This window comes from Numenius arquata, chromosome 25 (assembly GCF_964106895.1).
Source record: "Numenius arquata chromosome 25, bNumArq3.hap1.1, whole genome shotgun sequence".
NCBI classification, from domain to species: domain Eukaryota; kingdom Metazoa; phylum Chordata; class Aves; order Charadriiformes; family Scolopacidae; genus Numenius; species Numenius arquata.
This window is the reverse complement of record NC_133600.1, coordinates 5,031,155-5,042,920: the sequence shown is the minus strand read 5'-3', so window position 1 is coordinate 5,042,920 and position 11,766 is coordinate 5,031,155. Positions and strand designations below refer to the sequence as shown.

The 11,766-nt window shown below is 66.4% G+C and overlaps 1 protein-coding gene across 1 annotated transcript; it reads right to left on the bottom strand.

The window, feature by feature from the left end:
• Nucleotides 1-387: 387 nt before the first annotated feature.
• NCAN (neurocan) lies at nucleotides 388-9,726 on the bottom strand. Its single transcript, XM_074163800.1, has 14 exons — nucleotides 9,654-9,726; nucleotides 8,103-8,504; nucleotides 6,784-6,958; nucleotides 6,565-6,692; nucleotides 5,989-6,282; nucleotides 4,758-5,630; nucleotides 3,461-4,672; nucleotides 2,839-2,955; nucleotides 2,452-2,565; nucleotides 2,078-2,236; nucleotides 1,889-1,971; nucleotides 1,653-1,797; nucleotides 674-856; nucleotides 388-536 (listed from the first exon to the last, which is right to left on the bottom strand). Exons 1-14 carry the CDS (start codon nucleotides 9,724-9,726, stop codon nucleotides 388-390), a joined length of 4,107 nt encoding a protein of 1,368 aa, XP_074019901.1.
• Nucleotides 9,727-11,766: the final 2,040 nt, after the last annotated feature.

Genomic DNA, 11,766 nt, shown 5'->3' with positions numbered 1-11,766 from the left:
AGGTGGGACATGGCGGGGGGGGGGGGGGGGGGGGCAGGCTGGAGGATTAACCCCCCCGCTTCGGGGAGGAGGCCAGAGCCCAGCTGGGGAACAGCCCCCGCATAGGGATGGGGGGGTCCCCATGTGGGGCTGGGGGCTCGACCCCGGGTCGGGGGGGCTGAGCGTGGGGCATGCAGGGAGGGCTGGGGACGCACACGCAGCCGCCCCCTCCGGATCCTATTCCCTACAGGGGCCGGGCATCCTAGGAGCTAAAGCCAAAGGGGGGGGGGTATAAAAGAGGGAAGGGGAAGGGGAGAGTTGGAAGGGGAGGGGTGGGGAAATGTCACCACATCCCATCGGGGACCTTTGTGCTTCCGTGTGTGTCCCCCCTCCGCCCCCCCCCCGGCTCTAGAAGTAGTGACCCTCCTCCATCCAGTCCAGCCGGAGGTGCTTGCGGTGTTTTCGCCGCTCCTTGCGGGGTTTGTGGTGGTGGTGCTGGTGGTGGGGGTGGCTGTGCCGGTGGTGGTGGTGACGCCGCGCTCGGTGCGACCGCCTGGCTAACGGGGGGGCAAGGGAAAGGGGGGACCCGGGGGGAGGGTCAGGGACCGTGGCCTTGACACCCCCTCAAGCCCCAGGATCTGCCCCCACCCCCCATCCTCCCCCCCCCCGCCCCGCACCCCTTGTCCCCACTAACGTTTTGTGCAGAGGATTTTGGGCCGGTCCCACTTGCCGGTGCTGTGGCACTTGATGGTGGGCACGTGGCGCTGGGTGAAGCCCTCCTCGCACTGGTAGCGCACGCTGGAGTGGATGCTGTACTTCTCCTTCTTCTTCCCCACCGTGAAGGCGTTGGCCACCTCCGGCGGGGGCCCGCAGAGCACTGGGAGGGGAGGGGGGGGGACACAAATCCCTGTCACCCCCGCCCTGTCACCAGGAGCAGGTAAGGGGACACCCTGCGGATGCCACCGGTTCTCTCCGGAGCGGTGGTGGGGTGGCTTTAGGAGGGGCTCCTCCATCAGGTTGGCAGCGAGGTGTTCCCCAGGATTAACTTCCTTAATTAATGGCCTTGTTGGGGCGAGCGCATCGTTAAGACGCGGCCGGCGGGAGAGGGCGGCACGCCCCCCCGCCTCCCAACGAGCGGCTGGAGGTTAATATAACTTTCAAGATAAGGAACGAGAACTTAATAGTTTTAATGGTGGCAAATTAAAACAAATTAAAAGTGGAGAGGGAAGAATCGACTGTGGGGAAAAAAAAAAAGGGAAAAAATGGAGATTAAGGGGAACCGCTTGAGTTTTCCTGAATGAGGGGCTGGGAGAGGATGAGGAGGTGCCTGGGGGCAGCGGGACAGGGATGGGGATGCCGGGAGGGATGCAGGATGGGGATGGGGATGCGGGATGGGGTTGGGGAGGGGGACGGGGATGCCAGGGGGGGATGCGGGATGGAGATGCCGGGGGGGGGATGCGGGACGGGGATGGGGATGCCGGGGGGATGCAGGACAGGGATGCGGGATGAGGATGGCAATGCTGGGGGCTGTGGGATGGGGATGGAGATACTGGGGGATGCGGGATGGGGATGGAGATACCAGCGGATGTGGGATGGGGATGTGGGATGAGGATGGGGATGCTGGGGACTCCAGGACAGGGATACCGGGATGGGGATGGTGGGGCAGGTGGTACCTGTGCCTTTCTTGCAGATGTAGGGCAGGTTGTAGTTGCAGGGCACGTCGTTCCACTTGCCGATCTCGTGGGACACCAGCACCACACAGTCCTCGCCGCCAGCAAAGAAGTTGTCAGGTTGGTTCTCCCGCCAGTTCTCGTATTGCTGGTGGGACAGGAGAGAGGGTGAGAGCCCCTGCGCCCCCCCATGCCCCCTGCACCCTAAGCCCCCCACCCTGCACCTCCCAGGGTCTCACCAAGCCGGTGTTGTCAGTCCACTGGAAGTCCTGCTCCACGATCCTGTCATTGAGCCCGATCCAGGTGTTCTCGTGCCCGAAGCCTAAGGAGAGAGGCACCCACGGCTGGCACGGTGAAGGCGAAGAGCACCCAGGGGTTGCTGATGCTTGGAGAGGTGGGGGACGGGGTGTTATCCCCCCACCCCGCACCGTTGATGAAGCCGTGCTCCTCCTGCGAGTGGATGCTGGTGAGGTGGCCGGCGCGGCGGCGGCAGTCCCGCTCCGCATCCTCCCAGGAGCGCCGGCGGGCGAAGTACCGGTAACAGTGACCCTGGAACTTGTGCCAGTTGTGGTCACAGCCCTCCGTGTCTGCGGGGAGATGGAGACAGGGAAGTGGACCAGCCCCCCGGCACCCAGCCCCCCAGCACCCGGGGGAGCAGCTCCCCATCGCAGGGTGGGTAGGATTCCTGCATCCCCTTCCCAGCTCCCAAAGGGACAGGAGCTGGGCAGCGTTCCCATGGGGGTCTCACCCACCCCATGGTGACACAACCCCGGAGGGGGACATCGGGGGCTGCGCTCCCCACCTTTCTCGCAGCGGCTGCCGCCGTAGCTGGGCAGGCAGAGGCAGATGAAGGAGTTGACCTCGTCGATGCAGGTGCCGCCGTTCTGGCAGGGGCTGGACAGGCAGTCGTCGATGTCTGTGGGGACACAGAGAGCTGGGGGTGTGCAGAGACACACCCCCCCCCCCAACACCACCCACCCGGCCCACCATCCCCTCCACCAGCATTGGTGCCAGCGGTGACAAGGATGGGGGACGCTGAGCAGGACTTAGAGATACAGCCCCGTTCCCCTCCCGGTTTCCAAGCCTGGCTCTGTGCCGTGCTGGGAGAGGGGGGGGGGACGACGACGACACATGCAGGCAGGGCTAGATCCTGCCCCCCCCAGCAGGGCGGGATGCTCCGGCCGCTCACCGATCTCGCAGTTCTCCCCGGTGAAGCCCGGGGCGCAGCTGCAGCCGCAGACGGTGCCGTTGGCACGGCAGGTCCCCCCGTGCAGGCAGGGGTTGTTCTGGCAGGGGTCGGAGGGAGCTGCGGGGTGCAAACGGGTGCCCTGAGCTGGGATTGGGGGGGAGATACCATGACACCCACCCCCTTCCCCACCGGGACCCAGGGCCTGGACTTGCCCCGGCACTTGCCCGCCTGGCCGTGGCTCTACTCTTTAAATATATTTGTTGTTTGTTTGCCAGCCGGGTCCGGGCAGCGTGTGCCGTGCGTCCCCCCGCCAGCAGCCGCCTCTCCAGCTATTATTACTAGCAACTGCAAATATTAAACATTTAAAAGGATGTTTTCCCAGCTCAACATTGATACCTCGGCTCGCTTTGAAAACCCCAGGACCTGCTCCCAGCCCACGGCGGATGCCAGAAACTCCCCGGTGAGTAAACTGGGTTGGGTAAAAGGAAACATCCCCCCCCCCCCCCCCAAAAACCTCCACCTTAACCCCATGGGTCGGTCATCTTGCCACCCAGCCCCATTTTCCCTGTGCCCACCAGCACTAGGTGCCCCCAGCACCCTGACCCCCCAGCACCGCTCTCACCGTGCCGGCTGGCGTTGTCGGCATCCGCCCAGGCCAGCAGCTCCCGCTCCTCCAGCTCCGGCTCCTCGCCGCTCCCGCTGTCGGCATCCAGCAGCGGGGACCCCCCCGGTCCCCCCAGCAAAGCTGTCGTGGAGGGCTCAAAGAGCAGCCCCGTGCCTGGGGACTCGGGTGCCTCCGGCACCCATGGGTGGGGGGCAGTGGGTGATGGCCAGGGGCTGTGGGTGGCCGAACCGGGGGGTGCGGGGGGCTCTTCTCTCTTTGCCTCCCCAGAGGCATCCTCCTCTCCAGGGGCCGTTGGTGCATCCTCATGGCTGGGAACACCCGGGGGGCTTGGGGGCTGCTGAGTGGCCGGGGGGGGCAGGAGGAGCTGCTCTGCTCCCCCCAGCTCCGGCGCAAGGTGGCTGGTGGGCTGTGGGGCCATGGAAGCAAAGCCCGTGGACCCCTCCTCGGCCGCTGGCTCCAGCGCATCCGTCTCCACTGGCCGCTCGGTGCTGGCCCACGGGGTCACCTCGCTGGCCACGGGGGGAGATGAAGGTGAGGAGACATCCTGTTCCGGGGGGGACAGGGCTGCTTCGCTGCTTGGCTTGGCTGAGCCCTTCCCGGCGTCCCCGTAGCTGGATGGCTGCTCGTGCCTGGGCTCAGCCGACGGCTCGGCTGGCTCGTGGGGAGCCGTGGGGCTGAGCCCCCCCTGGAGCTGGGGAGCAGCCGCCTCGGTGGGGCTGGGGGAGGCAGGGTGCCCAATGGAGGGGCTGTCCGGATGAAAGAAGGTCACCGCTTTCCTCTGCCTCTCCAGCGAGCCATCGCCCAGGGCCCCGCTGCCGTCACCGCCGTCACCACGGGGCTGCGGGGCCACCTCGGGGCCCTCGGCCACCAGCGGGGCGGGGGGCAGCGGGGGCCGTGGTGGGACAGAGCCGCCATCCTCCTGGGAGACAGCGTCCCCGGAAAAGTCCTCAGTGGCATCTGCGGGTGGCCGGGGAGAGTCCCCGCGGGAGCTGGGGACATGGGGCTGAGCCCCGACTGTGGTGATGTCCTGGTGGCCGAGAGGATCGTGGGGAGCCATGGAGGCAGACAGGGACGGGGACGGCGGACGGGAGGTCTGTGCAGGTCCCCCAGGATTGCGGGGGGCCATGCGGGGGCTCCACTGTGGCAAATCCCTCCGGGCAGGTGCCTGTGGTGAGGGGGACACCGGGGCCGTGGCCGGTGCCATCAGCTCTGCAAGAGATGGCACAGCCATGGGGTCCCCGAGCCGGCGCAGCCCCCACCAGGACCCCCCCGTCTGCTTTTGGGCATCACTTACCGGGGCCGATCTCCTCCTCCACCGCGTTGGAGGGCGAGTAGGTGCCCTCCTGCCGGAGGCTCTCGGTGCCGACGCCGGAGATGCTCCACGTCTCCACCGCGTTGGCTTCAACCCCCTTCACCTCCAGGGCCAGCATAGGGGCCTGGGTGACCATCCCCACCGGGTCCCCAGCCACTGTGGGGTCCCCAGTTGCCACCGTGGGGTCCCCAGCCACTGTGGGTTCTCCAGTTGCCACCGTGGGGTCCCCAGCAGCCACCGTGGGGTCCCGGCTTTGCTGCTGCAGCTGGAAGTAGCGCCCGTTCAGCCCGGCGTAGCTGCTCCGCCTGCTCGGTGGGGTGCTGGGGGTCTCCGCTGCCGTGTTGGGGACTGTCCCCAGCCCCGATGGCGAGCCGGTGACATGCTCCTGGGCTGGGCTTTGGGACTGCGGCAGGAGGGGGGCCGGGGGGTCCTCGGATCCAGGGGCTTCTTGCGCCGGTGGTGCTGGGCTGGTGATGGATGGATCCTGCCAAGAGCTCCCCGGCGCCTGGTCCACCACGTTGAGAGCTTCATCCTCGTGGGGCCAGGCTGGTGAGGAGGCGGTGGTGGGAGGCAGGGATGTGCCATCATCGCCCAGCCCCGGGCCACCAGCCGCCGTGGCGGCTCCGGGGAGGTCACCGCGCTGTGCCACCGGGCTACTGCTCGTCAGCCGCAACTGCTCGTCCTCACCCAGCCCCGCGGGCCCCGGCTGTGGCAGGAGGCCATAGCGGTCACGGGGGGCGTCCCGGGCGTCCCCCGACATGCCCAGGTCCTCGCCGTGTTCCACCAGCACGTTGTCGCTGCCCGGTGGGTCAGGCGTGGGTGGCACCGGCTCCTCCAGCTCCCTCTGCCCCACGGCTGCGTGCGCTGCGGTGAAACCACGAGCATCAGCCGTGACGGTGACAGGGACCGAGGGGCACAACGGGGATCTGGGGCAGGACGGGGATCCGGGGCACAAGTGGGGACCCACGTCACCCCCCCCCAGGGCTCGGTACCAGGTACCGCACCCCCCCATCCTTGCACCATGCCACGGTGATACATGGCACCAGGCTCCCTCCCAGCTCTCCTCATTTATCTCATTAATTCCCCAATTAAATATTCATCGGTAGTGATTTTCCCAGCTGTGCCCACCGACTCCCGAGGGAAGAAGGGCCAGGACTTAGGGCGGGGGACCGGAGGGGGACGCAGTGCCGGCATCGCGGCCGGTCCCCCTTACCTTTATAGCAGTAGGCGTCAAATTTGGAGGCGGCGGGGGGGAAGCCGGTGCGGTTGGGGAACTGGTAGAGGGTCCTGACGCCCGAGGCTTCGCCACCGCATTTCCTCCGAGGGAGCCGGATGGGGTAGCGGACGCTGCCGTCGGCCAGCCAGCCCGGGTCGCACTGGTCCAGGCCCTCGCGCCACGCCAGGTAGAGCTGCCCCGTGGTGGCTAACGAAGCCCCCCGGCTCCGGCAGTGCCTCCGGGCCCCCTGCCAGGTGAAGCGCCCTGGCACCGTGGCGTAAAACACCGTCCCTGGAAGAGAACAGAGCCCGTTGGGGGACACGGGGATGGAAAGCCATGACGGCTCGGAGACCAGCGGTGTTTTTTGGAAGTCTCCGTGACTCCGGCACGATGGCGATGCCGCAACGCCGGGCACCGAGGGTGATACCCAGCACCCATCCTGCAGCCAAACCGTGGCAGGCAGGAGATCCACGGAGATGCCCACACTCCCGGCCACAGCCATCTCCCCGGAGGGATGTACCCGGCACCCACTCGCCCACCCGGCGCCCACCGAGCCACCGCGGCACCGCTTGCCTCGCAGCTCCCGGGCGTAGCAGTAGACATCGTACTCCTCGCTGGGCTCCCTCTGGCCGTAGCTGCGGACGCCGGGGAGGCTGTTGCGGTCTCCATAACAGCCGGGCCGGGAGAGGGTGATGGGGTACCTGCCGGAGAAGGGCACGGTGGGGGGGGTGTGTGTGTCAGCTCCGTGGCCAGGTGTGCCTGGCTGGTAGCCCGTGCCCCCGGCACACTCACCGCACGGTCTGGTCGGCCAGCCAGCCCGCGTCGCAGTTGTCGTAGCCGTCCTCGAAGGCAGCCTGGAGGTGTTGGGGTGAGGCGATGACGGCCGAGTTGTCCAGGCAGGCGCGGCGGGCGGTGGGGAAGGTCAGGGCGTAGCGCTGGCCCGCGGGGCGGTAGTGGAAGACGACGCCTGGAAGGGCAGCGGGTGGCACGGAGCTGGCACGGCTTGTGCGGGGCACGCGGGGTACAGGGCTTGTCCGAGGTGCAGGGGGCACACAGCTCACACGGGGTGCACGGCTCACACGGGGTGCGTGGCTTGTCCGAGGGGCAGGGCTCGCGTGGAGGCGCACGGGGCACACAGCTCGCATGGGGTGCACGAGGTGCACGGCTTGCACAGGGTGCATGAAGTACATGGGGTGCTTGTAGGAGGTGCAGGGCTTGCACGGGGCACAGGAGGTGCACGAAATACTTGGGGTGCACGGTCTGTATGAGGCGCAGAGCTTGCGTGGGGTACACGGCTCACACGGGGTGCATGGAAAACATGGGGTGCATGGCTTGTAGGAGGTGCAGGGCTCGCACAGTGTACACAGGGCGCACGGCTTGCAAGGGGTGCGTGGAATACATGGGGTGCACGGCTTGCACGGGGCACACAGCTCACAGGGGGTGCATGGTTTGCACGGCTTGTATAGAGTGCACGGCTCACATAGAGTACGTAGGGTGCATGGCTTGCAGAGGGTGCATGGAATACTTGGGGTGCACGGTTTGTATGAGGTGCAGAGCTTGCGTGGGGTACACGGCTCACATGGGGTGCATGGAAAACACGGGGTGCATGGATTGTAGGAGGTGCAGGGCTTGCACGGGGCACAGGAGGTGCACGACTTACACGGGGTGCATGGCTCGCACGGGGTACATAGGGTGCACGGCTTGCACGGGGTGCGTGGAATACTTGGGGTGCACGGCTTGAATGAGGTGCAGAGCTTGTGTGGGGTGCATGGCTCACATGGGGTGCATGGAAAACACGGGGTGCATGGCTTGTAGGAGGTGCAGGGCTTTCAGGGGGCACATGGGGCGCACAGCTTGCACGGGGCGTATGAAGTACATGGGGTGCATGGCTCGCACGAGGCACAGGGCTCACACAGGGGGCACGGGGTGCATGGCTTGCACGGCTTGTTACAGAGTGCACGGTGTGCACGGCTCATATGGAGTGCACGGGTTCCACAGCCTGCATGGGAGGCACGACCCACGCGGGCACCCACGCCACCCCGCCGCGGTACCCGTGACGCCCCCCACCGCTCTCCTGGCAACGCCACCCCGCCGCAGGGCACCCGGCTCACCCGTCACCTCCAGGGGCAGCAGGTCCTGCTCATCGTCGATGCCGGCCACCACCTCGCAGCGGTAGAGCCCCGCGTCGCTGGCGCGGGCGGCACGCAGCACCAGCGTGGCGTTGTAGCGGTCGCGGGGGTAGCCCGGCAGGGACACCCGGCCCTCGTAGGCTTTCACCACCTTCACCGCGTTGTCCTTGGCCACCAGGATGGGGACGTCCTCCCTCTGGCCGGTGGCCGAACGCACCTTGCTCCATTTGACGCGGGGGGGGTCGGGGGGCTCGTTGGGCCCCAGCGAGGCGGAGGGATGGAGTAGGAAGAGGCAGGGCAGGGCCACGGGCTCCCCCAGCCCCACGCGCACGGCCTGGTGCTGCACCCTGTTGATGTGGATCACCTTCCCATCGTCCTGGGAGCCTGCGGGGAGAGGCACCCAGATACCACGGGGATGGGCGGCAGGAGCTCCCGCAGGGCTCTTGCTCATAGCGGAGAGAGCTGGGGGCATTGCAGGGATTTGGGGGCTCCGTACCGGGCACCCCTGAGCCCCCCCCAAGGAAGAACATGAAGCGGGACAATGTGCAGCCGCCCCGTCTAGCGGCTGGAGATCAGCTTTGCAATTAAATCTGCCCCTCCAGGGCTGAACCCCTCAACTCAGCCGAGTCCCCGTCCCCCCCCAGGATGCTGCCAGGCTGTAGCCGCTGCTCTGCACCCGTGGGACCCACATGGGGGTATCAGTGCTCCCCATCCCTGCCCGCAGAGGTGGACCCCTCACCAGCAACTCGGTGCCACCCACCCCCTGGTGCACCAGCAGGAAAGCCATCCCCACGCCGGGATAAAGCGTGGCAGCGACCGTGACCTCCTCCTCCTCCTCCTCCTCCTCCTCCCGCACTAATCCTGCCCCAGCCTGTGCACGCTCCCGGCTCCACCGCCACAAATCCCACACGTCTCAGGAGCCCCCATGGCCCGGCTCCCCCTGCCCACAGCGGGGTCGGGGGGACGCTCCCCACAGAGCCCAGCCGTCTGGGGACAGGGGACGGCCACTAATCCCTGCCTGCCACCATCCCCCCCCCCCCCCCCCCAACTCCCCACCCTCCATCGCACCCCAAGCCCTTTGCTCGCCAGGACACACATAGGGAGGGTACCAGGGTGGGGGGATCCCAACCCTCCCCCCCCCCCCCCATGCAGCAGGATGCCGTGATGCCCCCACCGCACAGGATTGAGGGGGGGACACGGGCTCTCCCAGTCAGAGACAAGGCAAATCCCTGGGGGGCTCAGCTGTGCGGTGGGGAGGGGGTGCTGCCGATGGGATTAAGGATTTATGGTCTGGCCTGCGGGGATCCCAGCGTGAGGCGGGGGGGGGTCCACAGTTGCCTGGGGGGCTTCTCCCTCACTAATCCCCCACAGCCCAGGGCAGGGAGGCAGTGGAGCTGGGAGGGGGGCACAGCCCGAGCCCTCCCCTGGTTATTATTCACCCTCGCTATTTATTATTGCTGATAGTAAACAGCAGCAAATGATGAACTGTTATTGCCTAATTAGCCCCGGCTACGGAGCACCGGCAGCACTTACCCAGGACGGCGATGGGGAGGAGGAAGAGCCCGAGCAGGACCCAGCAGCCGGCATCCCCCATCACATGGACCATCCTTGACCTGCAACAAGAGCCGGGGGGGGCTTAGGGAGGGTGGGAGGCCACTGTTCGCCCACCCCCGCCATCGGGCCATTAATCACCGCGAGGCCGCGCTGACACCAAGCCCCGGGAGCCGCGGGGAGGGCAGGATTAGCCCCACTTAGCAAGATGTCATTAACCCGGGGAGAGTTTGATTTCACCGCCGGCATGAAGCCGGTGTGGGGCCGGGATGGAGGATGTGGTGCCACCCATCAACCCACCCCGCCGCGGCGTCCCTCCGTGTCCCCTGCCACCAGTGCCACCCACGGTGACATCCCTGCACCCATCTGCTGTATGGCTGGAGGTGGGACACATATCTCCGTGGCGGGGGCAAGCCCAGGGGGTCCCGCAGCCCCCCAGCCCGGCCGTGGCCGCGCCGGCGGCGCTGGAGCCGGCCCTCGCTCTGCCCCCAGCATTAACATGCAGCGGAGGCCACCGGCTGCCGGAGCCGGCGTGCGGCGCGTGGAGCACAAAGCCGGCACCGCCGCCTGCTGAAAATCTCCCATCCATCTGTTTGACTGCAGCCACCATTAGTATTTCCTAAATCATTTGGTCTCCGGGCTCAGAGGGGAGTCGGACACATCGCCCGCCCGGCGTGGGAACAACCACCGCCCGGATCCCACCACAACCACTGCCTGGATCCCACCACAACCACCGCCCGGATCCCACCACAACCACCGCCCGGATCCCACCAGTCCCGCTCGGGCTTTGTTTGGGATTTTAACCAGGCTCTGGCACCCCGTGCCGCCAAACCGGCCAAGCAGGGATGCAACCAGCACCCCCAAATCCCAGACGGGGCCACGCTGGTCCCAGCACCGCGTGGCTACGAGCTCGAACCGGACCCAGGGTCCCCCTGTGCGCTGGCAGATCCAGCAAGGGGTTTGCTGGTCCCCCCGTGGGTCCCTTGGCTCTGACCCCCAGCCAGGACAGCGAGCTGGGGGGCACCCAGCTTTTGGGGGACACCAGGAGACCCCCATCTCTCTCCCAGTTGCCCAGAGCCGAGGCTTCGGCTCAGCCCACAGGTTCCCCCATCCCCGATGCTCCATTTTTCCAGCCCTTGATTTCTCATTCTCTGTCCCTTCCGCTTTTATGGGACAAAAATAGCAAGAAAGAGCAAAATGGCGAGAAAAAAGGAGACCCCCCGCGTTCAGTGCTGGAAAAGGCCCTTTTGGGGGGTGCAAAACTGGGTTTTATCTTATCTTTTCTAAAGAAGAAAGCGTTTGCAGCCCCTTCCCTCCCGCAGCAGCTTCGCGGGGCTTTCTGCCTCCAAACCCAGCTGCCGGTGGAAGATCTGGAGGCGACCTGACCCCGGCTCCAGCCACGGAGGGAAATTCCCGGGATGCGGAGCGGGCTGCGGCTCACAGCACCTTCACCCCACCAGGTCTCCTGGGAGCCAAACAGCCCCGGGACTGCTCCACGGCACGGACAGCACGACGGCAACTCCTTCTTCCCTTCTCGGAGATGCTCCAGGAAGGAATTTCCCCGGGCTCGCCGCCCCGGCAGCACCAAACTTTTCCCTGTCTTCCCACTACGGGGGAAAAAATAAATGGCTTGGCAGGGTCGGGCTCGGGAGGTTCCAGCTCCTCCCCATTGAAATGCTAATTGGGACTTTCTGGGGTGTCAGGAGCTCGCCCAGCACAAACCATCAGCACCGGGGCGTGGGATGGGGTGGTCCCTGCCCACCCTCCCGGCTCGTGTCCTTTGCCCACCCACCAATCCAGGACTTGCTGGGCCAGGGTGGGGTGGTGGGTGCAGGATGGGGACACCCAGGACACTCAGCAGCAGGGAAAAAGGGTGCCCTGGGCTGTGCCCGTACACGTCCCAGAGCTTCACATCATCCACAGACCCCTTTTTGGGGGGCTTTCCACCCATTTTCTTTCTCGCATCCCTCGACACTCCCCCCTGCAGCTTCCAGGAGACTTTTCCCATCGAAGGGCAAACCAGACAATTTCCCACGCGGGAAAGCAGCAACCAAGTCTCGCTCCCCGACATCTCCCCACGCCATCCCCGAGACCT